This window comes from Natator depressus, chromosome 4, assembly GCF_965152275.1.
Source record: "Natator depressus isolate rNatDep1 chromosome 4, rNatDep2.hap1, whole genome shotgun sequence".
Taxonomy (NCBI): domain Eukaryota; kingdom Metazoa; phylum Chordata; order Testudines; family Cheloniidae; genus Natator; species Natator depressus.
Window position 1 is genome coordinate 136,895,066 of NC_134237.1, and position 24,646 is coordinate 136,919,711.

The window sequence follows — 24,646 nt, forward strand, 5'->3', positions numbered from 1 at the left end:
CAGTACACAGGTAGCTAGGTGCTATACAGTATGTGGATGTTTCTGATCTTTGCAGCTTCAAGTACGGGGCACTGCTGGAGGCTGGATATCACACCAGTGGGCTGATCTTTTTACAACAGTGCTATTGGGGATGCCTGCAGGCTAAGCTTTTCCAGAGTCTGTAGAATGCTCTGTAGGGATGGAATGGCTGTCTTTTTTGGTCTGGACTTCAGTTCCTGGAGAAATCACCATTCTCTCTGTGTCCTGTTATGGAAGCTAAGATCCAGTGGCTGCCTTCTGATGGTCAGTCCCCGAGTTTAATCATCTCATGGCAGGATGATCTTATTGGTAGGCCCCACAGGTGTTAACCTGTGGGTTGCCATTAAATATTTAGGCTTCTGAAGCTAGCTTGCCCTCTGCTCTTTTTGTAAAATTGTCCTGTTTCACAGAGCTATCGGATTCATTTAACTCCTCCAGTGGTGCTTCCTTGGAGGAGTGCAGCTAAGTGCTTTGTGCTCTTAACCATTACCTAGATGATTAGGTTTGTCAGAGAATGGAAGAAAGTGTTCTCCTGGGTACCACCTCAGGGGCTCCCCATGGACAAGTTATTAAAATTCCTTTCAACTTCGGAGTTTTCATCCTTTTTTGTGCAGGGTGTGTTTGGGCAAGGGAAAAGAGTGGGGCTGTTGTGTTTTTTCCATCCAAACATACTGAATATTTCTCTGAAAACCCCTGTTGACACTTTCTTCATTTCACTCTGACAGTTTGAATGAGTTTTTATTAGGAAGTTTGGCTGCAAAGCCAGCAGCAAGTTTTCTTTCTTTCTCTTTCTTCCTCGGTTGTCATTTACCTTGCACCCTGGAGTGATTGGGGTCAGGCTGTCAATCACAGCAGGCATGAAGGTCATGGCTACTGTTATGGGATATGGGACATCACCTATCATTAACATAGACAGTTCTCTTAAGTACTCAACAGTCTTTTCCTGAAGAATAAACCCTGCGGCAGAAAACATGAGTCATATATTTTTAATTATTATTCTAAACCAGCTCCTTGTATTTGTTGGACAGAAATATTCTCCTTTATAATGAGGTGATTATGAAAGATGTTTAAAATATTTAAAGACCTGTCTTATTTTCAGCCGCTTTTGTGGGTGTGCACATTTTTTGTTTTGCTTTATTATTTCAATTTAAAACTTTGTTTTAAAATATTTCTTCATTGGGATGAATCTGAGGCATATTTTAGAGATTCTTCTCTAGTAAGTTAAGAACATAAGAACGGCCAGACTGAGTCAGACCAAAGGTCCATCCAGCCCAGTGTCCTGTCTGCCAACAGTGGCCAATGCCAGGTGCCCCAGAGGGAGTGAACCTAACAGGTAATGATCAAGTGATCTCCACCCTCTGACAAACAGAGGCTAGGGACACCATTCCTTACCCATCCTGGCTAGTAGCCATTAATGGACTTAGCCTCCATGAATGTATTCAGTTCTCTTTTAAACCCTGTTATAGTCCTAGCCTTCACAACCTCCTCAGGCAAGGAGTTCCACAGGTTGACTGTGCGCTGTGTGAAGAAGAGCTTCCTTTTATTTGTTTTAAACCTGCTGCCCAGTAATTTCATTGGGTGGCCCCTAGTTCTTATATTATGGGAACAAGTAAATAACTTTTCCTTATTCACTTTCTCCACACCACTCATGATTTTATAGACCTCTATCATATCCCCCCTTAGTCTCCTCTTTTCCAAGCTGAAAAGTCCTAGTCTCTTTAATCTCTCTTCATATGGGACCCGTTCCAAACCCCTAATCATTTTAGTTGCCCTTTTCTGAACCTTTTCTAATGCCAGTATAAGTTGTCTTAAAAAATTTCCACTGGTTTAAAAGATGTCACCAATTCTATTGGAATTTCCCATTTTAAAGATATTCCTTATCTTTGGAACCAATATAATTTTTCAGACAGGTGGAAACCTTTAAATATGTCAACCTGTTATCTAACAGGACTTCGATTTTACAAACATAGGGCCCAATCTGTGCAGACATGTAGGGGGCAATTTTTAAAGTGCCCAAGTGGCTTAGGAGCACAAATCACATTGACGTTATGGGGCTTGAGCTTCTAAATCATGCAGTGCTTGTCTACACTGCTGCCTAAGTCGATGTAAGTTATGTCACTCGGGTGTGAAAAACCCACCTCCCTGAGTGATATAACTTACATCGACTTAAATTGGCATCTACACTGTGCTATGTATAGCTTCCGCCTCTCATTGAGGTGGAATAATTACATCAACAGGAGAACGCTCTCCCCTCGATTTAATGCGTCTTCACCAGACATGCTAAATCAGCACTACTGCGTCAGCGGTACCAATTTAGCAGGGTAGTGACAACAAGCCCCTAGTCTCTTTTGAAAATCCCGTTCTTAAGCAGCAGGGTAACTTTACTCACATGTATAGCCCCACTGAAATCAATGTTACTCATGTGCTTAAGTGCTTGTAAGATCTGACCAATATGGAGAACAATACAAGAAATAATCCATTTTCATAGAATCATAGAATATCAGGGTTGGAAGGGCCCTCAGGAGGTCATCTAGCCCAACCCCCTGCTCAAAGCAGGACCAATCCCCAATTTTTGCCCCAAATCCCTAAATGGCTCCCTCAAGGATTGAACTCACAACCCTGGGTTTAGCAGGCCAATGCTCAAACCACTGAGCTATCCCTCCCCCCATAGCATTGCATCTAGCCGAGGAGTCCGTATCATTTCGGTCTATAAGTCTGTTTCCAAGTACACTTTTAATACGTGAACACATCGCACTGTCGGAAAAGGGAGAAAAAGAGCAAATACCACCATGTTGGGCACTAATATAAAAGCCTAAGATGCTCTGTAGCTGGAACTCAGCTGAGACCAAACTTTAAAAAAACAAGAACACAAATATATAAATATTACAAATACGGAGGCCTTCCCCAGAGGAGTTTAGCTATAAGGAAAAACAGGGCAAATTTTGTATTCCAGGTGACTCGCACACTTGTCTCATTCCCAGATAAGTAGGGCTGGGCATGGCTGGTCAGGAGGGAGTCCTATTGGTGGGGTAGTATGGAAAATCCTGTACTGCCGCCTTTCTGCTTACTGCCTGTGCCTGGATTTACCCGCTCTGGGAATAAACAGAGGCCTCCAGGGTTACCAGCACTGCAATCGCTCAGAACTAAAAGGAAAATATGCTGAATGTCCCTATTAGCCAGGGTCACTTAGCACTTACCCAGCCTAAAAATGAACGGGGTGTGTGTGATGCCTCCAGATGCCATTCTGCAACTGAGCCACTTTGAGATGCCACGGTGGTCGGTGCAGTGTAAGAGCCTGAATAGAATAGAAACCCTACTTGAATTTGGAGTCTACCCACAAGGGAGTCATGTAAATGGATCTTGTATAGCATGTGGAATATTTTAATAGTGTTATTACTAATAATAGACTCTTATTTCTGTGGGGCTCAAAACCCAAAGGTCTTCCAGCAACCTTAACCAAAATATAACTAAAACTGAAGTATTCGAACAGGCAATGTTGCCAACTATCTAAATGACAGTTAGAGTTTCGAAATTGTACCATATTCCATACTAACAGCCCATCGCTTACCTTATTTGTGTCACAAATTGATGAATTCATGCATCAAAGGAGGAACTGGAGCCAGACAGCATAATATTAGGGGACTGAAAAAGAAAGAACGGTTAGTTTTGAAATGCTTTGAAGATGTAAAGCACTGTGTACGTGCTAAACATTGGTATTAAGAATTAGTTGTTTATGTACTAAAGGCTTTTGTTGAAATGTCATTGCTGGCTTTAAGGGTGAAGTTAGTGATGATATTAAACCATCCATTTTCAAAGCATTTTGTCCTATTCCAGTTAGCTCGAGGAAAGTGGTGTAATGACCCTCTTGCAGAAAGTATCATCCTTGCCAAAGCATTGTGAATGTGCTGCTAGGATCATAGTTTCAACGATCCCAAGGCCAGGAGGGACCATTGTGATTGTCTAGTCTGACCTCCTGCATAACAACAGGCCAGAGAACTTCCCCAAAATATTTTTTGAACAGAGCATATTTTTATAAAAAACATCCAGTCTTGATTTAAAAATTGCCAGTGTTGGAAAATGCGCCATGACCCTTGGTAAATTGTTCCATTGATTAATTATCTTCACTGTTAAAAAATTGTGCCTTATTTCCAGTCTCCATTTGTCTAGCTTCAACTTACAACCACTGGATCTTGTTAAACCTTTGTTAGATTGAAAAGGCCATTATCAAATATTAGTTCCCCGTGTAGGTACTTACAGACTATGGTCAGGTTGCCCCTTAACCTTCTCTTTGTTACACTTAAGGATATCAATCTGTTTAGCTTATCACTATAAGGTGTGTTATCGAATCCTTTAATCATTCTCATTCCTTTTCTCTGAATCTTCTCCAATTTATCGAAATCCTTTTGGGACATATACGCGTAGAGATGATACCCAAATTGCTGGACCCCTAAATCCTGATGACAGGGCCATATTTTAACTAAATAATGAACTTTTGTATAGTGCACAACCTACATGTTGGCTAAGTTGTTTAAATAATAAAAGTGGGTGTAATTAATTTTAAAAAGGGCTTTTCCCCATCCTCACCTTCTCTAGCTAGAACTCCTAAAACAGCAAAACAGGCTGTGTTCAAAGTAAACAGAAAACCGACCCTGTCATCCAAATTCTTTACAGTATTTACTCTGGCAAAATATTCTCATATCAATACAGTTTCCACTAATCACAAGCCTACAGAATGGCCTCCATGCAGGTTTCCAGAAGACATCTGCTGTGGAAAGCAACAAGAACAGAGGTGTGGGAAGTTCGCTCTCCTGCTTGCATGCAAGTTGAGCAGCTCATGTCTAGTCATAACATGGCCCCTTGTTTGCAGGGATTCAGCCAGGTGACTCTAATGGGAGCTCACGGGCAAGAAGCCCTCTCTAAAATCTCATTTCTACCAGCTTGCCACCCACCACTACCCTCAACTTGCATTCAGTGATTAAAAAATAGGATAAATTAATGCTGGAACCAACAAGAAGCTGCCTAACTTCAGCAATCGAAATGAGATGGTTTTTGTGTCACCCTCAGCCCTTCAAGCTATATGCTGTACTCTCTACTGCAGAACTGGAATTAATTTGCAAACTGGACACCATTAAATTAGGCTTGAATAAAGACTGGGAGTGGATGAGTCATTACACAAACTAAAAACTATTTCTCCATGCTAATTTTTCTCCTACTGTTACTCTCACCTTCTTGTCAACTGTTCGAAATGGGCCATCCTGATTATCACTACAAAAGTTTTTTTCTCCTGCTGATAATAGCCCACCTTAATTGATTAGTGTCGTTAGAGTTGGTATGGCAACCCCCATTTTTTCATGTTCTCTGTGTGTGTCTGTCTGTCTGTCTATCTACTGTATTTTCCACTGCATGCATCTGATGAAGTGGATTTTAGCCCACGAAAGCTTATGCCCAAATAAATTTGTTAGTCTCTAAGGTGCCACAAGTACTTCTCGTTCTTTTTTCTCTTATCAGTGTGTAAAGAGCCTGTCACACCTACAAAACCTAAAAACTAAGAGGCAGATTTCATGATTACTTTGTGTAATTCACCAGAGGGACAAAGGGCTCATGGTCAAAACATTGCTGCAGACTTATGTAGATTGTTGACCAGTTTTTCAATCCTTCTGAATGTGGTTTTTCACCTCTCTCCCCCAATCTCTGCAAGCCCTTCTCCATGCGTAGTGTCCCCTCTGGTCTGCTCTGACACTGAACACCAGCTGTGCATCCCACCGCTGCCAGGAAAGTTTTAGGGGGAGGGATAGCTCGGTGGTTTGAGCATTGGCCTGCTAAACCCAGAGTTGTGAGTTCAATCCTTGAGGGAGCCATTTAGGGATTTGGGGCAAAAATTGGGGATTGGTCCTGCTTTGAGCAGGGGGTTGGACTAGATGACCTCCTGAGGTCCCTTCCAACCCTGATATTCTATGATTCTGTGGTAACAGGATGGGCAGGGATGGTGTCCCTAGCCTCTGTTTGCCAGAAGCTGGGAAAGGATGACAGGGGATGGATCACTTGATGATTACCTGTTCTGGTCATTCCCTCTGGAGCATCTGGCATTGGCCACTGTCAGAAGACAGGATACTGGGCTAAATGGACCTTTGATCTGACCCAGTATGGCCATTCTTATGTTCTTATTAACATGGGACATCATGATAAAGAAAGCTGGTGATCCTCTGTACCAACAGTTAACTTTGTATTGTGTAATGTAGTGGCTTTATTTAACCCCTCTGCTTTTACCATTTGTGAATTTTCCCTGGGGTGGCTCATATTACGATAGTTATATTTAATCTTTATATTGTGTGGTGTACAGAACCACAAGTAGCTTTGGATGGGAGGAGATGGGGAACACTACATAAAATAAAATGTACATCTGTGACAGAGGATCCAAGCATACTACAAAGAACCAGAGATAGAGATGGACCTGAAACAAGAAGTTGGTGTCCAGATCCAAATGTACCTAGGGTTTTGGTTCTGTCCCGTCACTAACAAACCCAAAGTACAACATAATAAAAATCAAATAAAGCTAGAAGGAGTTGAGGAATCAGAGCAAGTGTGCCAGGCAGGGACACACGTTGAGGCTTCAGCTAGTAGTGTTTAGTTTAAAATGGAACTTAGCAACTGTCATCAAGAGTCAATTCCTGTAAGGTACTGACTGTTCAGTGCTCCCGTAGAAGTCAGTAGCAGATAAAGGTGCTCAGCACCTGGCAGGATCAGTGCCCAAAAGCGCAGATCCTGATTGGCATTAACCAGAAGAGATAAAATGGTTACCGGTGCAGAGGTGGTCAGCCTGCAGTGACAAGGCAGTGTGTTGGTGGGTACAGGTATTGGAGAGTGGCTTTTGTGAGCAAAGATACTTATGCTAGCTTTCTTTCCTTCTTGGGGAAGATAAATAAGAACAGAGTCTCCTTTATCTCACTGAAATAAGAGCAGCTGTGCACAAAAATTACATCATTTGGATTGGGAGTTCTGGGATGGGAGGAGGCCTGCTGGGCCCATCAGCTTCTACTGCCAGCACAGGCTTCAGTGAGCTGACATGCTCGATAGCAGAGTACAGAGCAAGGCTACCTAGCACACAAGTGGATGGAGATAACTTGAAGGCTTTCTTTTGTTTACCATGTCATTTTCTGCTCTGTAATCTCTCCATTTGTCAGGTAAAATAGGGTAAGGAGCCAAAGGTCACAGGGTTGATTTACCAGGAGCCCTAAAGTTATTAATGTTTCTGAACCTTCCAGTTTGAGATTTTCTTCACCAGCAGCCGCCTGTCATCCTGCTCTCGGAGATAAAGGCCATGTTGTTTCAGGCCTAATGTGATGCCGATGATAGATCAAAGGAGCCAACATTTCAGTCACTTTCCAAAACCTACTTCAAAAAGAAAAGATTACACCTAACTGGAGTGTGAGGGGAGGGAGAACAGGACTTCTTGGGAGGGGAGCTTCCCAGCAGCAGTTAAAGTGACCTGCAAAGTGGGGATATTCTTTAATAGCCTTCATATCCCTCTGGTATATTGAAAACACCCACTTAAAAATAAAGCCCAAAGCGTACAGACACCATTAAAGTGAATGGGCTTTATCAATGTTATGTGTTATAATGGAGTTGTATTAATTTGTAAGTGGGTCTGGTTCAGCAAAAATATATGGGTCAGATTTTTCAAAGTAAGCATTTTGTGTGTATAATGACGCCCCCAATCCCATCATCGATAATCAGCAAGGTTTGAAAAGGGGACCTTCAGCACCAAAGACCTCTATCACTTGAACTAAAGGATAGAGAACAGCCAGTTAGCAGTAACAGGCTGTTCTCTTCTAGTGGGCCAGCCACTGCGGTTGGGTGCACCACACACTTTGCCAGTGAGTTACATATATACCCTGGTATGCTTGCAGATCAGATTTCCATTTGTGAAAAGACCTGACTTGCACAAGCATATCAGATATTAGTACATGTAAGTTGAGGCACACCCAACTCTGTGTGTGGGGTTTGTACATGGCCAGCTTTGAAAGTCGAGCCCTATCGCTCTGTTTCTTGACCCATTACAAAGTCCGTCGTTTTAGAAGCAAATGTACTTCTGCCCAGCACAGACCTAGCATCAATCGCTTTGGTGCAAGTTTAGGTAAAATGCTGATACTGGGAATAATGGAGAACTGTATGCGCTGCAATTGAAAGGGCTGCTGCAGTATGGAGGCTGGATGTCTCTCTAATGAGAGGGTTAAAGAAATGGAAAGGTTTCTGCAGCTCTGTTGGAGCAATGGAGTCAGGACATGTTCCCTGATTGCCCCTCTGTCTATGGAACTGACAGGGCTCAAGAAGACAGTGGAGGATGGGGATTGTTGGGGATCTGAGCAACCAGCTCTGCTGAGGGTGGGCAGCTGGGTAGAGGGACTCTAGCCCCCCACAGTCCTGGACTCCTCCGTTTCTCACCATGGTATGATCACTGTTCTGTGAATTGCTGTCACCTGCTATGCTTCCAGGCTCTGCAGAGTACACAGAGGAGCGTTGATATTGCCTCCAGCAATGTTAGCTCTCCACAGCTTCTCCTCAGATCGCAGCCTTGGGCAGGGGGAAGCATTTCTGCTTAGCCACGGTCTCCCTTCTGCCTGTAGCTTTCTCAGTAGGTTTACTCTACCCTGCTTTACTTGGGTGTGGGAAGGAAGCATTGACCCCAATAGGAGAACCAGTTCTAGGGACATTCTCCTAACCACCTGTGGAAATGCACTGTGCTGGCATGTTGTCACTTGTATGACATGAATTGCACGAAAAACAAGCATAGTAGAAAGCATTGGGGAAAAATCTGTTTTTATTTATATTAATACTTATCCAGATATTAAGAAGCTTCACAAAACGTAATACCTATAGTTTAAAATAAATAAATATAGACACACATGGCACTATTGTAGGGGTGGACATGGGTACCAAGCAGTGCTAACTACCCACAGTTCCCATTTGAAATGGGAGCTGGGGGTAATCAGCACCCTTGCCAATCAGGTGCTGAAGTGAGAGGATGGTCGGTCCAGGCAAGAGGGTGTTAGCCTGGGATTCAGGAGACTTGAGTTAAATTCCCTGCTCTTCCACAGACTCCTGATGTGACACTGGACAAGTCTCTTAATCTGTATCTGTCTCTCCTGTACAATGGTGATAGCACTTCTCTATCTCACAGGGAGTGTTGTTAGGGTAAAGATTGTGAGGTGCTCAGATGCTGTGGCGCTGGCGGCCTTGGATTTTTCTCCTGCTTCAAAGAATTGCGCAAATTATTTTTTGAACTCTGTTTTTCAGCTCCACCGAGGTTGACGACATGATTCGAAAATCAACCAACTTGCTGCTGACTCGAATGCTGAGTAACTGTCTGCAGAATGTTATTAAGAGGAGAAACACAGGGCTGACAGAGGTAAGGAGCTCAGTTCCCAGAGCAAATCTAGTCATGGCGGGAGAATGTGTCCCATCATCTAAAGTTTGTAGTTCCATTTCAGCTTTCTAGGACACGTCTTTAAAATATAGCAATGGGACCATTATCATAACCTTAGGTTCTTGGAGAACAATGGGGAGCTACTGCTTATTGCTGTAATAATTAGTAAGCACTTTATGCTCAGAGAGGAATTTCTCTGCTGCTTTCTCAGTTGTCATTGTCTATCATTTGATGGCCTGTATTCCTTGAATGTTTATAATTCTAGAACACATTTGTATGCTGGCTATTATATTCCTTGTTATAGGAATGAAAAATTTAAATAAGGTAAAACAAATGGCTATCGTTTGTATTACAGCCACAAATCAGAACTCCAGTGAGTGAATTTGGCAGCATTGTGCTAAAAGCCAGACAAACATGGAGTATAAAAGGCGGTCTCTGCTCCCAGAGCGCATTTCTTTCCAGATACTTAGAAATAACTTCCCAAACTGTAGGAAAGATGAGGTTTATGGCAGTTACAAAATGTTTGTGAGCCAGCGATTTTATGCTCGTGTACACGGGATTAGTGTCTGACATTTCTATAAATGTGTGTCAACTAAAATTTTAAATCTATTTAATGTGAGTAGATGATAAACTAACTGAGACATGTACAAGTCTTTGTACTGTGCCTAGGCTAATGAATCCTAGTGAGCCTTCCAGGTTCTGCTATCCTAGGAATATTAAATAAAATATGGCTGTATTTAATTGATGTAATTGTATGTGAATTGTGACATGAGACCTGACTAATGCTTATTTACTCTAAGAAATCTGTGGCTGACTTTGCTGTGAAAACCTTTCTTGTGTTTTGGGAACAATTATATATCCAAGGTGCGGATGCATCTAGGGGAATTTCATCACATCAGAACTGGTTTATCCCTGTATGTGCGCTCAGTTTTGCAACTGGGATTCACCCTTGCCCTGCTGCCCTCCAGCACAGGGGAGTGTCTCTGATCTTTGAGCGCATATTCCTCCTGTCCTACCCCCCAGGGTGTCCTTGGGAGTAAGGAATGTAGAGCTATGCCCTACCCTATGCATTGGGAAAAAAATCCTCTGTTGTGAGTATATTTTTAAACCATAGCAATTTGATTCGTGTGACTTTGTGAACAGCGCTGACTGGTTAACTTACCACAGGAGTCCCTTCAGACTGCTTACCCCCCGCTTAGAGAAGAGCTTGACATGTGGTGTGTGTTCCACTCTGAGGCGTAGGAAAGGTGATGCCAGGAGAAGAAAATAATGTGGTTGAGAGAGTGCTGTGGTGGAGGGTTTGTTCAGCTGCCTTGGCACTGCGTCTCTGGAAGCTGAAGTGGGATTCCACAGGAAATGCCTACAGGTCACGACAGTTCAGACTTAATGACTCCAATTTAAAATAAAGGTCTAATTTGGCAGGAGCTGCCTGCCTACAGTGTTTTGCTTTGGCACTCTTTTCATCTTAAGGCTGGCGTCACCCTCCTGCTCTATACCACTTATCAATGTACAGTTTGAGTAGCCAGTTTCCCCTTTTTTCCACTCTGGTCTAAATGGGTAACTCTTGCCGCCCCATTTTAGTCAGGATAAAGTAGGAAAAGACATTGGCACTGTCTCGAAACTATTTCTCTGTTCTTCACTCTGATGCTCATTCTTATGTAGGACAAATATTGGCCGGTGTTAATAAAATGATAGTGCATTGTATTTTTCATCTGGGGATCTCAGAGCCTTTACACTGTTTCTCAGAATGTGTCTGAGGACACACAGATTGAGTAAAATTTCCAAAAGCTCCCAGGTCACTTAGGAGTCAAGTGCCATTTTCAAAAGTGACTTAGGCACTTAGCTGAAGTGCAGCTTCTAAGAGTAAATCTCTAGTTCCTTCCACAAGTCAGCCCCCTCCTCTTCTATTAACACCCACCCCTGCATCATCTTCCAGACAGCATGTTTGACATTCATGTAGAGAGCCATGTACCAGTGCTACCTGAGGACCTTCCTTATCCTGCTTTTCATTGCTGCCTTTACCGTTTTTCTCAGGGTGGGCTTGAATTACTTCAGACCAGTGGATATTAGCGTTTGTTACCAAAGTCTACTTCATATAATTCCAGCCCTTGCCCCTAGAATCATAGAAGATTAGGGTTGGAAGGGACCTCAGGAGGTCATCTAGTCCAACCCCCTGCTCAAAGCAGGACCAGCACTAACTAAACCATCCCAGCCAGGGCTTTGTCAAGCCAGGCCTTAAAAACCTCTAAGGAAGCAGATTCCACCACCTCCCTAGGTAACCCATTCCAGTGCTTCACCACGCTGCTAGTGAAGTAGTGTTTCCTAATATTCAACCTAGACCTCCCCCACTGCAACTTGAGACCATTGCTTCCTGTTCTTGTCCCCTCACCCATCCCCATTCCCTTTTGCTTTTTGAAATAGGAGTAATAGAAATAGTACCTCAGGAGCTCAGAGGGGAGGTTTCTGTTCTTTCTACTTTCATATTCCCCCAATAAAAGCAGGGATGCATCGTGTCCCGGACCTAAGGCAACTGAGCACATGCATCGTGTCCTGGACCTAAGGCAACTCATGCACAGACTGTGTCAGAATAGCGATACTAGCTAGCTTCCTTCCTCCCCTCTCTGGGAGCTCAGCATTGGTTTGTGTCTCTTGACCTTCAGGATGCTTATTTTCATATAACAATTCATGCAGTCCATAGAAAATATCTCCAGTTGACAGTGGGACACACCGCCACTAATACCTTTCAGCCTGTCTGCAGTCCCAAGAGAGTTCACAAAAAGTTTGGTGGCAGTAGTGGAAGTCCGTGTGAGACAGCAAGATATAACCATGTACCCATTCTAGGACAACTGGCTTCTGAGAGAGAAATCCCCATAGGGTGTATCCAGTGCCCTGTCCACACTCCTCAGCATATTCCATTTTTAGGACTGAGTGTGTATTACAAAGATAAGGTGGGTTAGGTCATATCTTTTATTGGACCAACTTCTGTTTGTGAGAGAGACAAGCTTTCGAGCTTACACAGAGCTCTTCTTCAGATCTGGGAAACCTACTCAGAGTATCACAGCTAAATATAAGGTGGAACAGATTACTTAGCATAGGTAGTTAACATTTCTAGGGGCCATTCAAGGTGAAGTGGCCCGTTAACATCCCTCCAGTCATAGTTGGGAAAGGAAGGAAAGAGGGGAAAAAGGTAGCTTGTGGGGAATTTAGTGAGTTATAGATTGTTATTATAAGCCATAAATCCAGTGTCTCTGTTCAGGCCCTGATGTTTAGCGTCTAGCAAAGTTATAAATTTAAACTCCCAGCCTCGTCTTTTGAAGGTGTTGTGCAGGTTTCCTTTGAGGATGAGGACTGATAGGTCAGATATAGAGTGTTTGCTTTGTGAAAAGTGTTCACCAACAGGTGATAGGGCATTTTGTGCACTGGCTGAGGTACACCATGTGTTGTGATAGGAATGTGTAGAATGCATGTATCTTGAAAGGTGAGTTGTGGGGAGTGTTGATCATTGAAGCAGTGGTGATATGTCTGCAGGTTTTGCATCTGTTGTTCTGGCAGGGTGTGGTTCTGCTTTGAGTTGGTGTGTCCTGGTCTGTGCGGAGCCTGTTTCTGATTGTGAACTTGGGGGGTTGTTTGAAGGCTGGAAGAGGAGATCCAGGAGGGATTTCTTTCAGGATGTGGTCCCTATCGAGAGTGGGTTGAAATTGTTTAATGATACCCCATATGGGTTCCAGTTTGGGGTGGTAGGTGACAACTAGGGGTGTGCAGTCAGAAGGGGTTATATTTCCATATTAAAGCAGGTTCTCTCAGGCTATTTGGGTCATCCCTCATTTCTGTCCATAGAATGTATAGGGGCTCTTCTTGATTCCAAGCTGGAGGCATATCTCCATCTCTACAGGTTTTGAGATCATCACATCCCTAATGTCCAGCCTCAGGGGAAACTCTACAACAGCAGCAAGAATCTCTGAGAGACAAGGTGAATGAGGTATCTTTTATTGGGCCAACTTGTGTTGGTGAAAGAGACAAGCTTTCAAGCTTACACAGAGACCTACACTGCAAACATTAAACTATTTGGTCATGTGGCATCCTGCACTTTTGCCAGACTTTGCCTCTGCCTTCTCAGGAGCTGCCTGAGGTCTGTTTTCCAATCAACCAGACATCATAAGCACACTTATCTCGTGGTACGGACTACTCTACTAGCTTTTCTGGACTGTTGGACGACGCCCCAAGATTGTCTGCAAAGAAATATTCTGCCCTCCTCCTTCCGCAGTGACCCTGATTACAGATGTCTCCATAGCGGATTGGGGGGCCCAGCTAAAACACCTAGATTCAAAGCATATGGTTCTGGAAAGAGTCCCTCCCCTGCATATCCATGTGCTGAAATTCTGGGTGATTTGAACTAGCCTGTGGAACATTTCTACTGCTTCCGAAAGGAACCATAGTGGTGCAGATCCTGACAGACAACACCTCTACAGTGTTTTATATTAACCGGCAAGTGGGTGCCCTTTCAGTTCCCTCTGTCAAGAACCAATCAAGCCATCTTCATGGGAAAACTTACATGGCTCTTCACCTACTGGGAGCAAACAACAATTTGGTGTATTACGACAGCAGGCAGTACTCAGCCATTCATCTCAACCATTCATGAGGACTCAGTCGCTGAAAGACTCCATGCTCAAACCTGTATTCCACAGATGGGGCTCCCCCATAATTTATCTGTCCACCACCACCAGGAGCAAATGTCCATTATTCTGTTCCAGCGCAGGCTTCTTCCAGGATGCCTTCCGAACCCCTTTGTCTCAACCATCTCTGTGCCTTTGTTCCCATTCCCTTGATACCCAGGGTCATAAGGAAAATGTAGGATATGGCCTCAGTAGTACTCAAAGCCCCTTATTGGTCCAGATAGTATTGGTTCACAGACCTATTGTATCTGTCCACATAGCTAGTGAGAGCTCTCACCGATCTGCTAGATATACGCTCTCAGAATCAAGGACAAATTATCCATCCAAACCCAACATCTTTACATCCGATAGGTTAGAAGTTTGGTGTCTGAACACTACAGACCGGGATTGCTCTGCACAGGTCCAAGAAAATTCTAATGTAGAGCAGGAAGCCCTCTTGAGACAAGATCAGTTTACAGTTCAAAGTGGAAAGGTTTTCCCATCTGGGCTTCATCACATCATCTCATCCCTTTAAACCCTAGTCCCAGGATTTTGGACTACATCTTCTTAAGCTATCAGGCCTCACCATTAATTCTGTCAGGGTCCACTTAGATACAATTCCACAGGTTTGAGAGTCCACTTCTGCCTGGGACTTTAATGTAGTTCTTATGGGCCTCATGGAACTCCCCAGTGAACTCTTATCCAAGTACTCTCTACACCATTTAATTCTCAAAACCACTTTTGTGATGGCTGTCCCCTCTATAAGATTTAAACATCTTATAGACTTTCAGGCCAGAAGGAACCATCATGATCATCTAGTCTGACCTCCTGCACATCGCAGCTCACAGAACCTCACCCACCCACTCCTGTAATAGTCCCATAACCTCTGGCTAAGTTACTGAAGTCCTCAGATCATGGTTTAAAGACTTCAATTTACAGAGAATTCACCATTTACACTAGTTTAAACCTTCAAGTGAATGGTGCCCCATCCTGCAGAGGAAGCATCAGTAGCAGATACCCCTTCCACTCTTTTCCATAAGATAAGGTGTGCGGAGACCTCATCAGAACTTTCTTACCAAAGTGGTGTCTGATTTTCATTTAAAGCAAACCAGCAGCTTCGCTGTTCTCTTTTCCCAAACCACATTCACACCTGCGAAAAATCAAGCTCCATACTTCAGATGTTTCCAGAGCCCTTCTTTATCAGGTAGACAGGACCAAACCATTCAGGAAATTATCCCATTTTTTTGTGGCATTGGAGAAGGCTGTGAAAGGTCAGGCCATTTCTTTCGGGATATTATTCAAGTGGATCACCCAGTACATCACCATTTGTTACCAACTAACAGATATGCCCCTCTCCTCAGGCGGCATCAGGGCCCACTCAGCTAGAGACCATACAATTTCTTCTACATGCCTAATAAATGTTCCTATATCATAGTTCTGCAGGGCTCACATACAACTTAGTTCATGCCTTTACCAAGCATTATGCCCTGGATTTAGCAACTAGGCCAGATGCCAGATTCAGGAGAGCCGTTCTGCAATACTTATTTAGTTAGCTGTAGAAGGACTCCTCATACCTGTGTCCAGTTAATCTAGGAACAGCTAACTAGTTGTCATAAGTAGGATCCACATGGACAAAGACTCAAAAAAGAAAGGTCATTTACATAATGGTAACTGTCGGTCTCCAAGGTGTTTAACGCATGTGGACTTCACAGCTGCTCTCCATCCCATCACCTTCGTTATCCAGCTCTCTGGGATTTTGAATTAGCAATGAATCAAAGAGATGGTCAGGGCCACTCTTCTTAGAGGCCCTTGGGAGAGGGGGCACGAGGACATGCAGGACACAATCACAGCCCCAGTGGATAGTGTTGGTCTAAAGATTCCGATCTTGCATGCATGAAGTGCATGTGCACCATAAGAAGGATCCACACCAACAAAATATCTCAAAGAACCACAGTTAATGTAAGTACCAGGTCAGGTTGTAGAAATGTTTTTTGTAGGAACGTGGTGGAGGCCTGTGGGACAGAGCCTGGTAAATTGAGATGTCTTATCACTTTGATATACCATATAAATACTAAGCGGACTGCATTGGAGACAATGAACCCGCCCTTCTTGTTGATTTACGCAGCACTGATTAAAACCAAGTGTGCTTTGATCTCCCACCAAGAGACAAAGGACCATGGGGCAGCCATTAGCAGTAAAGAGGGGGATTAAGCAAATGCATAGCAGGGACACAAGGGATTACAGAACTACAGAGAAAAGAGCTATCATTTGTTTAATTTGGACAACCAGATTTGAAAAGCCTCACCACTACAGATTCAAGGAAGAAAGGAATTGACTATCAAGGAACCAGTGTGTGTGGAAACCAGAGAGTAAGCTTGCCACTTCATAAGCACTCGAGGCAAGAGACACAGAGAGCATTCTCCATGTCTGGAAGCAGATGAGGATGGGCAGATTGTGTTACCAGAGGGAAGAGGACCAGGAGGAATTCTGCATAGCTAGAGGAATCCAATCCTTAGTAGGTCCTCAGTGTGGAATCTGCAGAAAATATCTCTGAAGATCCAGCTGGCTGAATGGAAAGGAAAGTAGAAGGAAGGTACCTGGGGATGGCTGCTCAGCCCAACCCACAAGACAGTCAGACATGCCCAGAAGGAGATCTCCAACTGTCCAGTGAAGATAGACAATCATTGCTTGGGATTCTGTACTAAGAATGAAAAGAATGTTTTCTGCAAGACCCAGATGGACAATGGAATGGTGTGCTGTCTTCCAGGAGCCAAGATATGAGATGTGACTAAAATTGGGTAAGCTTTTAAAGACGATGGGCAAGGACCCACTGGCGATGGTGAATAATGACGCTACGTAGCAGGATACCTCACAGATAGTAGCTGACTTCCAAGAGCTCAGACAGAAGGATGCTGAAGGAGAAGACTGTCCAAGAGCTCTTCTCTGAGATCCTTCCTGTCCCATGAACAAAGGAGGACACAAGGCAGAAGATTCTGGATGTGAACTGCTGGCTAGGTAAGTGGTGTAAAATTAGAGGGGTCTGATTTTGTGGAACATTGGTCCACTTTCTGTGGGGAGAATGACTTATACAGTTTGGATGACCTCTTCCATCTCTGTAAAAGGGCAACCAGTCTTCTAGGGAGCAAGCTGGCTAATCAAGAGGGTGTTAAACTAACAACAAAATGGGAAGATCAAAAGGGGGAACAAATGTGAAATCGCTTAGAATAAAATGAAGTTGATGAGACTAAAATTATTTAAATTTATTTGGGCATAAGCTTTCATGGGCTAAAACCCACTTCATTGGATGCATGTGCATCCAATGAAGTGGGTTTTAGCCCACGAAAGCTTATGCCCAAATAAATTTGTTAGTCTCTAAGGTGCCACAAGTACTCCTTCTTTTTGCTGATACAGACTAACACGGCTACCACTCTAAAATTAGTTAAGTCATCAAGGGACATGAAGTTATTTACTTGCCTATACACCAGTGCTAGAAGCCTGGGTAATAAACAAGAGGAAATGGAATTGCTCATTTATGCACATCTATTCAGCCTAGTTGGTATTACTGGAACTTGGTGTGAAGGTTTGTGTGATTTGAATTGTAAAAATCAATTCTTATAACCTAATTGTGGGCAAAGGGAGAGAGGGAGTAGCACCCTGTCAAATATGACTTTGCCTATTTCCGAATCATTGGCGCTTGAAAGCAAATGATCTTGAATACTTATAGACCAATGTTCTAAAATTACTACAGCGAACACACACTCTCCTGGTGTCCTAAGTCCAATTCCTTTTCTCTCTAATATGTCACTTTTGAATTGTAATATTCCAGCAAAATAGCACAAATGTCCCAGAAGATATTTTAGCATGACATCAAGGATAAATGGGAAGTTCTTAGACCCTTTCCATTATTGCTTATATCGCATCTGAAATATGAGGCAATTTGTAAGAAGACAGCGTTCCTGTCTGAGAAGTGAATGTGAATAAGGAACTAAATAAGTTATTTGCAAAGTTAAATAATTATCTGTGAATGAATCAGAGGCAAAAGCAAGATCAGTTTGCCCTAAACTTGCAATGCTTGAGCTGTATCAACTTCAGGGGATCTTTTGCTAAGGCATTTTATCAGTTGATAGTTAATCATCGAACCATCTGTAGCTTCATTTCTAAATGCCATTGTGTGGTTTTTTGTGAGCTGTTGCTCAAGAATACAGGGTATTTAGGGTTTATTAACAGATACTATGTTAGACCAGAAATATGTTATCTTCTCAAAAAGAAAAGGAGTACTTGTGGCACCTTAGAGACTAACCAATTTATTTGAGCATGAGCTTTCGTGAGCTACAGCTCACTTCATCGGATCCGATGAAGTGAGCTGTAGCTCATGAAAGCTCATGCTCAAATAAATTGGTTAGTCTCTAAGGTGCCACAAGTCCTCCTTTTCTTTTTGCGAATACAGACTAACACGGCTGTTACTCTGAAACTGTTATCTTCTGTAACCCTTTATATTTTAATGGTATTTGAACTGTAATAAAATGAACAATGAGTTTATAAAATTCATTATAGTCTTTTGTGGTATTAGCAAAAGTCATGGGAAATTACTTTCTCAAGTGTGAGCTTTTATTTAAATTTCATATGTTAAAACAGGACAATCTTTTTTTAGCCTTTAGCAGCGTACAGCATGTTTGTGCAGTGTCCAGCATGATGACAGATCACCCTGGTTTGGCATCCGTTAATCCGACATACACCTTACTTTAAAAACACAAGCCATACCTGACACATCTCCTTGCCTTCACAGCTTGTGCAGATTATTATAAATACGACTCATTTGGAGAAATCCTGCAAGTTCCTAGAAGAATTCATAACCAATATCACCAACGTACTCCCGGAGACTGTCCATACTACCAAACTCTATGGCACTACCACCTTCAAGGTGAGAAAACCATAGTAACCTAGGGGTGTTCAGTGGATTATGTCTGACTGTAGATATACCATTTGTGAGTTGTGCATGGTCCACAAATAAATTTGTGCTGTGAAATGTGTGTGGAAACTTCCACAGTAATCTTTTTACACATTTTATAAAGTCTGTGCAATCCTTTCAATATGTGTTGTTTTTCAAATTATTTTAATACTGCTTTCTTTAAAAACAAAAAACCCATTGTCAGCAATTTAGTGTTTATCTTCAACCCTACAGTAACAAAGCAGCAAGGAACACAATAACAAATGAGTCACTAACAGATTAGTCACATATATAACGTTCCAAAAGGTAGGGTAGAGTTTCTCCCCAGTTTGTGCTCCCAGTGCATATGACCTACACAAATTCCTTTTTGCTGTAGCATTCTAAAGCCGCAAAACTAAATCATCAATAAGTGTCTGCCACCACTAAGGCATTTTATCATCCCCTAGTGCCCCTAGCACACAGTCTCTCATACAAGCAAATGGTAGAAGTATACTGCTTCACCAAAAATACATGGATGGGTAAGCTTTCGAGAACACAAATGACAGGTAAGTGAATTTTTCCCAAAGAGCAAAGCTGCCCAGGCCTGGGCTTTCTCTGTGAAATGGTGAACTAATATCAATAGGGTAGTAGTACAGGGAAGACACAACATGCATGATGCTGGAAAAACATCATTGCCGTTTTTTTCATTTATACAGTAAAGCAGCAGCAGTCTGGAGGACGCTGCTGGGTTTGGCTCTCCTACAGTACATCAGCCATGGACGCAACCATCCACTGAATTTCAAGCCAACATTCTCTTAGATACCAGCTTTCTGCATTTGTTCTTGAGAGCAGTTGTTTGCTTGATGGCTCTCTTGCCATAAGTTTACATAGTTGTAAATTTTAGGCTATAAGAAGACTGTAACCATAATAGAAATCATAGAAATGTCAGGCTGAAAGGGACCCTGGGAAGTCATCGAGTCCAGCCGCCTCCACTGAGATAGGACCAAATAAACCTCGACCATCCCTGACAGGTGTTTGTCCAACCTGTTCTTAAAAACCTCCAGCGATGGGGATTCCACAACCTCTTAACTATCCTTAGAGTAGTTAGAAAATTTTTCCCAATATTTTACCTAAATCTCTCCTGCTTCAGATTAAGCCCATAACTTCTTGTCCTACCTTCAGTGGACATGGAGAACAATTGATCACAGTCCTCTAGATGGATTAACTAGCATGCATACCTATCTTGGTGGTATCTGAGATGTTTACAGAACTATATACATCAATATGAATGATCTGACAAAAAATGAGGTTCCCTCTTTTCCATGATCCAGAGACAGGTAGCATGTCCTGAAACTTATTTGTTCTTATCCTTCTGTTTGTCTCAGTGGTGTCTGGCAGAGTCCCTGTCTCTCTCGCCCCCTCCTGGCCTTGCCCTTCAGCACAGCTCCATCCGCTTCCCCTGAACCAGCATAATGACATAGTGCCTACCGTGCCAGCATGGTATCTCAACGCTGGTTCCATTTTAGGCAGAAGAATCCACTGCAGGGATTTAGTCACAAGAATCCGGTTCTTTTTAATGGGAGTTGTGTGGCTAAATCATGTATTTGCCCTTGAAAATCTGAACCCAAAATTCCAGTGGAATGGAATTGTGTAAACAGATAATCACAGGGCATGAGTGAGCACTTAAATATTCAGTAAGGGTGGGAGGGTCTGGCCACCATGAGAATGTGTGTTGAAAATGTTTAAAATTTTAGACTGTACAAAATCTTTTAACCAGTTCTCATCCAGACCAATGTTCAATATAAATACCATAGGTTCTGCTAATGCATTTCTCTGCATGGTTGTCCCAGAATAATATTTCCTTGTGGATGGAAACCTCTTGCTAGGTGCAGGTAATAACTGGAAGGACTATGTGGTGTATTCAGAAATTACTATTTTTCTGTGACTTTAAGAGGCCAAAATCAAGCCCACAATCCTGCTTTGACTTGCAAGTAAATAGCATTGTTACCTCGTTAGAAAAGGGAACGGAGCTGCTAATGGGAGAATGCAGAAGCATTATCAGTTAGACTGGTAGAAAAAAGGAAGATTTTCTACACAGCATGTAGGACAAAAATGGGAAGCTAATGAAGCACAAACCATGACTACAAAAAGAAAAGGACTTGTGGCACCTCAGAGACTAACAAATTTATTTGAGCATAAGATTTCATGAGCTACAGCTCACTTCATCGGATGCATTCAGTGGAAAATACAGTGGGGAGATTTATATACACAGAGAACATGAAACAATGGGTGTTACTATACACACTGTAACGAGAGTGATCAGGTAAGGTGAGCTATTACCAGCAGCAGAGCCGGGGGGGGGGGGGGGGGGACCTTTTGTAGTCATAATCAAGGTGGGCCATTTCCAGCAGTTCTTACAACTACAGTACCCACCTGCTGAAGTGAAGAAACAGATTGACAAGGCCAGAAGAGTACCCAGAAGTTACCTACTGCAGGACAGGCCCAAAAAAAGAAAATAACAGAACGCAACTAGCCATCACCTTCAGCCCCCAACTCAAACCTCTCCAACGCATCATCAAGGATCTACAACCTATCCTGAAGGACGACCCATCACTCTCACAGATCTTGGGAGACAGGCCAGTCCTTGCTTACAGACAGCCCCCCAACCTGAAGCAAATACTCACCAGCAACCACACACCACACAACAGAACCACTCACCCAGGAACCTACTATCCTTGCAACAAAGCCCGTTGCCAACTGTGTCCACATATCTATTCAGGTGACACCATCACAGGGCCTAACAACATCAGCCACACTATCACAAGCTCGTTCACCTGCACATCTGCCAATGTGATATATGCCATCATGTGCCAGCAATGCCCCTCTGCCATGTACATTGGTCAAACTGGACAGTCTCTACGTAAAAGAATAAATGGACACAAATCAGACGTCAAGAGTTATAACATAAAAAACCAGTTGGAGAACACTTCAGTCCCTTTGGTCACTCGATTACAGACCTAAAAGTGGCCATTCTTCAACAAAAAAAACTTCAAAAATAGACTCCAATGAGAGACTGCTGAATTGGAATTAATTTGCAAACTGGATACAATTAACTTAGGCTTGACTAAAGACTGGGAGTGGATGGGTCATTACACAAAGTAAAACTATTTCCCTTTGTTTATTCCCCCTCCCCACCCCCACCCCCCACCCCCACCCCTGTTCCTCAGACTTTCTTGTCAACTGCTGGAAATGGCCCACCTTGATTATCACTACAAAAGGTTTTTTTCCCCCCACTCTCCTGCTGGTAATAGCTCACCTTACCTGATCACTCTCGTTACAGTGTGTATGGTAACACTCATTGTTTCATGTTCTCTGTGTATATAAATCTCCCCACTGTATTTTCCACTGAATGCATCCGATGAAGTGAGCTGTAGCTCACGAAAGCTTATGCTCAAATAAATTTGTTAGTCTCTAAGGTGCCACAAGTCCTCCTTTTCTTTTTGCAAATACAGACTGACACGGCCGCTACTCTGAAACTATGACTGTGACACCACATCTTGTGTTACCTTACTAATGTGGAGTGTGTTGAACCGGTGCACAGTACTGCATGCTCTGTACACTAAGTGGGACGATTTCATTCCCATCCCATTTTAAGGAGTCTTCTCTTGTTTCCCAGGATGCCCGCCATGCTGCAGAGGAAGAGATTTACACTAATCTGAACCAGAAGATAGACCAGTTTTTGCAGCTGGCAGATTATGACTGGATGGCTGCTGAACCGGGCAGCAAAGCCAGCGATTACCTGGTAGATCTCATTGCTTTCCTGCGCAGCACCTTTTCTGTGTTCACACACCTACCTGTAAGTGACAGTGGTCTCTTTCTTTGAAAACTGGGAGTGCATGGGGGTTCTAATGCCACTGTAGAACTTTGGGCTGTTCGAAGTTTAGTGTACATGATAATGTTGTGCTGTTGTCATGAACAGAACTGATTTTTTCAAATAAGGCATTTCAAGAGCTATCGGAAGGCAGGCTCCCTCGGGGGGGCTCCCTCAAAACCGCTCCTTAAAGTCTGAGAGAAAAGTATAGAGCTGTTGATTTAATAAAAAATACGGTAAGGGATATAATTAACGAGGTACTCGGTTTAAATTTGATTTTAAATAACCGGGGTATAGTTTTATTTTAATCAGCGTTAAGTGACTATTTTAGAAAAGGTACCACATTTGAGAATATATTTTGCCTTTGAGTTTTTCATTTGCACATTTTGTAACAATGTGCTCATAATGTCACCAGTTCAAAATAGAGCTCTGCATCATATAACAGAGAGTAGCTTTTTCTCTGTTTACAATACACCTGCATTTTCTTATTTCTAGAAAAATCATCCCATTATCCATTGAATTGTGGTGTTGACCTGGAAGAGTAAAATATCCTATTTAGTAAAGTAAACTTAATAATCAGGCATTTTCGCTTATCCACAAAGAGCTCCTTTTCTGTTAAAATTTATTTTGGGTCCTATGGATTTGGATCCCTGGTAATATTTTCCTGGATTGGATCCCTGGTAATATTTTCCATCAGTAGAACTTTGAAATGTCAAAACCATTGAAAAATGTATTTCTATTACATGTGGTTACATCTTTTCACGCTTTCATTTTACTACTTATCATTCACTCTGGTAGCTGCCCAACTCAGTGGCATCTGGGCACATAGTTTGTTAAATTTCATCAACCGTTATATAGACTAAAAAGGCTGACCCTTAAGCATTTGTAGTTCTCTCTGTCTTAGCTTCATCCTGTTTGTTCATCTCTCTGACTGCACTACTACAAAGGTTTTAGACCACTCGTCAGTGTGATTTAGCCAATATGAAAGCCAAACCCTTAGTGGTACCTTTTTGAAATCCCACGCCTTCGGCATCTTGGATCCCATAAGGGTCCTTGTTGTGGTGTCTAGAAGATTTGACAGCTGGAAGGGAATTAGTTCTGATTCCTAGGGAAGGAGAAACAGCCAGAGGCATGGTGAGAAGGATTTGTTCCAGTTAATCAGATTTGAAGACACCACTGTGAATGAGTTGAGAAGGGGGAATGTTAAGCATCGCAACTAACTTTTGGGGGAGAGATTGGGCTGTGGTGGAGAGAGATTGGAGAGTTTTCACCCATCTCTTCCTTTTGGGTCACCTATGTTTTCAAAATGACTCCATCCCATATTGCAGCGTAGATAGAGAAGTGACATGTCAGTGGCCAGACAGGGACTCGTATCAGAACCAGGCTTAGAATTTGGGGATTGCTGGCTCCTATTTGGATTCTTTAACTACCAGATGTCTTCTTACTAGGGATCTAGATATAAGTACAGTGACCTCTATCATGGGTTGTCATCAGGTTTTGTATCTGGACCTTCAGCCCCATAGCACATACCTCTACTGCTTGAACTAGCGGAGTAATTCAGTTAGCTGGTAGCAAAAGTAAGGTTTTGCTAGGTAGAGATGGTACAGTAAAAAGTAAGAAGAATTCATACTTTCTCAGTTTATTCTGGATGCTTTATTGGTGTTTTTAATGCCTGAGCACCTGGGGTGATAGGAGAGGCATGTTTTTGTAGGAATCTAAATGAATATTTATTTGGGAAAATAAGTGCCCACAAA

At 42.7% G+C, this 24,646-nt stretch overlaps 1 protein-coding gene across 2 annotated transcripts in view; it reads left to right on the forward strand.

Annotated features, from left to right (window-relative positions):
* Positions 1–24,646, forward strand: part of EXOC6B (exocyst complex component 6B) — a 454,956-nt gene that overhangs the window by 269,919 nt on the left and 160,391 nt on the right. For both annotated transcript variants that reach the window (XM_074951959.1, XM_074951960.1), the window contains exons 16-18: positions 9,313–9,424; positions 18,881–19,015; positions 22,698–22,877. In XM_074951959.1, coding sequence (XP_074808060.1) covers positions 9,313–9,424; positions 18,881–19,015; positions 22,698–22,877 — 427 coding nt within the window. The remainder of the gene's footprint in view (positions 1–9,312; positions 9,425–18,880; positions 19,016–22,697; positions 22,878–24,646) is intronic.